This window comes from Mandrillus leucophaeus, unplaced genomic scaffold (genome assembly GCF_000951045.1).
Source record: "Mandrillus leucophaeus isolate KB7577 unplaced genomic scaffold, Mleu.le_1.0 Scaffold43, whole genome shotgun sequence".
NCBI lineage: Eukaryota > Metazoa > Chordata > Mammalia > Primates > Cercopithecidae > Mandrillus > Mandrillus leucophaeus.
Window position 1 is genome coordinate 4,225,144 of NW_012104587.1, and position 4,340 is coordinate 4,229,483.

General features: G+C 44.6%; 1 protein-coding gene across 1 annotated transcript in view; it reads left to right on the forward strand.

Moving 5' to 3' along the window:
* SLC22A20 (solute carrier family 22, member 20) overlaps window positions 1-4,340 on the forward strand; it is a 26,928-nt gene that overhangs the window by 16,796 nt on the left and 5,792 nt on the right. The window contains exon 7 of the mRNA XM_011993554.1: window positions 2,572-2,786. Within this exon, the coding sequence (XP_011848944.1) occupies window positions 2,572-2,786 (215 nt within the window). The remainder of the gene's footprint in view (window positions 1-2,571; window positions 2,787-4,340) is intronic.

The window sequence follows — 4,340 nt, forward strand, 5'->3', positions numbered from 1 at the left end:
TGTACTGTGATTTCCAATTCTCTGATGTCTTAAGGAATGAAAAATATTTGCATGAACTTACTGGTATTTTGGATAGCTTGTTTTTTGTGAAATGCTTATCCAAGACTTCTGCCAATTTTTCTACGGATTATCTTTTTTCTTATTGCCTTACATAAGAATTTTTTTTTTTTTTTCTTGGCCAGGCGCGGTGGCTCATGCCTGTAATCCCAGCACTTTCGGAGGCTGACGCGGGCAGATAACTTGAGGTCAGGAGTTTGAGACCAGCCTGGTCAGCACAGTAAAACCCCGTCTCTACTAAAAATACAAAATTAGCTGGGTGTGGTGGTGTGCACCTGTAATCCCAGCTACTTGGAAAGCTGATGCAGGAGAATTGTTTGAACCTTGGAGGCAGAGGTTGCAGTGAGCCGAGATTATGCCACTGCACTCCAGCCTGGGCAAAAAGAGTGAGACTCCATCTCAAAAAAAAAAATTATATATATATACCCATGTATATATTTTTTTCTGGATAAAATTTATTTTCTGAATATTAGTTTTCACAAATATATTCTGTTAGCTTATCTTCATAAAATTTTGAAATAAATGTATATTTATTCTTCTATAAATGTATAATTATAGAAAAGTTGCAAAGATAGTACAGACAGTTCCTGTATCCACTTCACCCAGTTTCCCCTCATATTATCATCTTAAATTACCTTAGTACATTTGTCAAAAGTAATAATTTAAGATTGGTAATTTACTATTAACTAAACTAGAGATTTATTTGGATTTCACCAGTTGGTATATCCCCTTACATTTAGTCATTATATCTTCTTGGTCTCCTTTGATCTGTGGCCGTTTGTTAGTCTTTCCTTATTTTTCATGACCTTGACAGTTCTGAAAAGTATTGGTAAGGTATTTTGTAGAATGTCCCTCAATTTGGATTTTTTTTTCTTTTTTGCCCAGGCTGGAGTGCAATGGCATGATCTTGGCTCACTGCAACCTCTGCGTCCCGGGTTCAAGTGATTCTCCTGCCTCAGCCTCCCAAGTAACTGGGATTACAGGCATGCACCATAACGCCTGGCTAATTTTTGCATTTTTAGTAGCGATGGGGTTTCACCATGTTGGTCTGGCTGGTTTTGAACTCCTGACCTCAGATGATCAACCAGCCTGGCCTCCCAAGGTTCTGGGATTACAAGCGTGAGCCACTGTGCCTGGCCTCAGTTTGGATTTGTCTGATGGTTTTCTCATGATTAAACTGGGATTGTGGATTTGGGAAAGGAGAACCATAGAGGTGATATGAGCTTCTCATCATATCATATCATATCATATCATATCATACCATATGAGGGCATATGTGATGTCAACATGACTGATTACTGGCGATGTTGAAGTTAATCCCTTGGTTAAGGTAGTGTCTATCACGTTTCTCCACTGTAAAAATAATGTTCTCTTTCCATATTCTTTTTTTACTTTTAAATTTTAATCTATTTATTTATTTTGAGACAGGTTATGAGACTGGCTCATTTTTGTACTTTTGGTAGAAATGGGGTTTCACCATGTTGCCAAGGCTAGTCTTGAACTCCTGGGCTGAAGCGATCCACCCACCTCAGCCTCCCAAAGTGCTGGGATTAAAAGTGTGAGCCACTGTGAGCTGCCTCTTTCCATATACTATTATTTGAAAGTGAGTCCAGTCCGCACTCAACGGGAGGGAAACTAACTTTCATCTCCTGAAGGAATGGATTTTTTTGTTTGTTTGTTTTGTTTTGTTTGAGATGGAGTCTCCCTCTGTCACCCAGGCTGGAGTGCAGTGGCGTGATCTCGGCTTACTGCAATCTCCGCCTCCTGGGTTCAAGCAATTCTCTGCCTCAGCCTCCTGAGTAGCTGGGATTACAGGTGCCTGGCTAATTTTTGTATTTTTAGTAGAGATGGGGGTTTCACCATCTTGGCCAGGCTGGTCTTGAACTCCTGACCTCGTGATCCACCCACCTTGGCCTCCCAAAGTGCTGGGATTACAGGTGTGAGTCACTGCTCCCAGCCAAGGAATGGAATATTCACACATATTGTTTGGAGTTCTTCTGTAAGAAAGACTTTTTTATTAAATCATTTATTTATATAGGCTCATGTATAATCATGTAGTTTATACTTTGGGTTATAATTCAACGACGTTTTTCCTTTATTTAGTAGATACTACATTCTTTACCTTATTTCCCAAATTGCTCCAACTTTGGCCATTGGGAGCTCTTCCACATTGCCTCCTGTGTCCTTTGACCTTCCTCCATCTTCTTCTCTTTTTCTTTTTTAGCACTGCCTTAATTTCGGCACTGAGGTGGTACTGCAGAGAAAAGCACACACACTCCAGAACCCGTGCACTGGATCCAGGAGTGGGTGGTGGAAAGGGATGTGGAGGGAGGGGTCTGAGCTCTAACACTAAAGACAGAGACTTAGGAGACCGGGAAGGGGTGTCTATGGAAAGTCAGGGAATTTTACTCCCCGAGGGGAGGAATCCTGTGTCATCCATCTTTGAGTCCCCTCCCCTGGGCTCAGAACAGTAAATCACGGGGTGAACAAGGACCATTCCACTGCCTCTCCCAGGTTCTCCAACTCTGTGGCTTACTATGGCCTGGCCATGGACCTGCAGAAGTTTGGGCTCAGCCTTTACCTGGTGCAGGCCCTGTTTGGAATCATCGACATCCCGGCCATGCTGGTGGCCATCGCCACCATGATTTACATGGGCCGCTGGGCCACGGTGGCCTCCTTCCTCATCCTTGCCGGGCTCATGGTGATCGCCAACATGTTTGTGCCAGAAGGTGAGTCACCCACTTCTGCCCTTGCTGCCCACCAAGAACTGGGAGCCTCTGGGGTCTGATAGACAACAAATTTCACGTGGCAACAATGCTGAGGGGTGTGTCTCCGGATCCGAAAAGAAAGCAACTGTTAGGCTGAGAACGGTGGCTCACACCTGTAATCCCAGCACTTTGGGAGGCCAAGGCGGGCAGATCACCTGAGGTCAGGAGTTCCAGACCAGCCTGGTCAACGTGGTGAAACCCCGTCTCTGCTAAAAATACAAAAAAGTTAGCCGGGTGTGGCGGTGTGCACCTGTAATCCCAGCTACTTGGGAGGCTGAGGCAGGAGAATCACTTGAACCTGGAAGGTGGAGGTTGCAGTGAGCCAAGATCGTGCCATTGCAATCCAGCATGGGTGACAGAGCAAGACTCCACCTCAAAGGAAAAAAAAAAAGAAAGAAAGAAAAAGAAAGCGACTGTTGATTACTAGAGTTTGTATTAAGCACTTAGTGCCCAGTGGCAATTAGGGGCAGGTGGAGGCCTTGAGCCTTGGCCCTCAGAGCTTCTACTGTGTGGCCAGGGAGGTTAGACAGTTGCATCTAAGTGGCTGGAGAGCACAGGAGCTGGCTCCGTGTGGCCAGCATTGTGTGCGGCCCCCGAAGTCTGAGCAGGCAGCATGTCCAAGGGTTGAGAAGTTAGGATTCAAACCTCAGCTAGACTGGCCCTGGAACAGTGGTTTGCAAACCTGGCTAAAATGACCTTCACTGGGAGCGCTTTGAAAACTCCCAGGGCCCGGGTGCTCCATGCCAGTGCCCTGGGAATCTCAAGGAGTGGGACTTAACCCTCAGTATTTTACAAACTGTCCAGTGAGTCCAGCAAGACGTCAGGTTTGAATAGCAGCAACATAGAGCATGTGATAAACCCTTTGCCCATTGTGACTGCAGCCTTGGCTGTGGGCAGGTTGTCCACCTTCTCTGTGCCTTGGCTCTTTACCTGTAAAAGTGGATAAATGTTATTATTGGTATCTTGACCTATTTTCTTCCAATCTTTTTTTCCTATTTATAGATTTGTATTTAGCATAGTTGAGATCATATTTTACATGTTTATATATATAAAAATGTAAATAGGATACATATATCTATATGTATATATGTGCATGTGTACATATATATAATGTGCCCTTCTTTCATTATATGTTGAAACATACACATGCTTTTCCATGTTAGCACAAATGTTTCATGGACCTGATGATCACTCATCGCCCAGACTGGAGTGCTGTGGTGCTCACTGCAACCTCTGCCTCCTAGGTTCAGGTGATTCCCCTGCCTTAGCCTGCAGAGTAACTGGGATTAGAGATGTGTGCCACCATGCCCGGCTAATTTTTGTATTTTTAGTAGAGACAGGGTTTCATCATTTTGGCCAGGGTGGTCTCGAACTCATGACCTCAAGTGATCTGCCCACCTCGGCCTCCCAAAGTGCTGGGATTACAGTCATGAGCCACTGTGCCTGGCCTCATGGACCTGATTTTTTATTACTATACGATCCTTCCTTCCTTCCTTCCTTCCTTCCTTCCTTCCT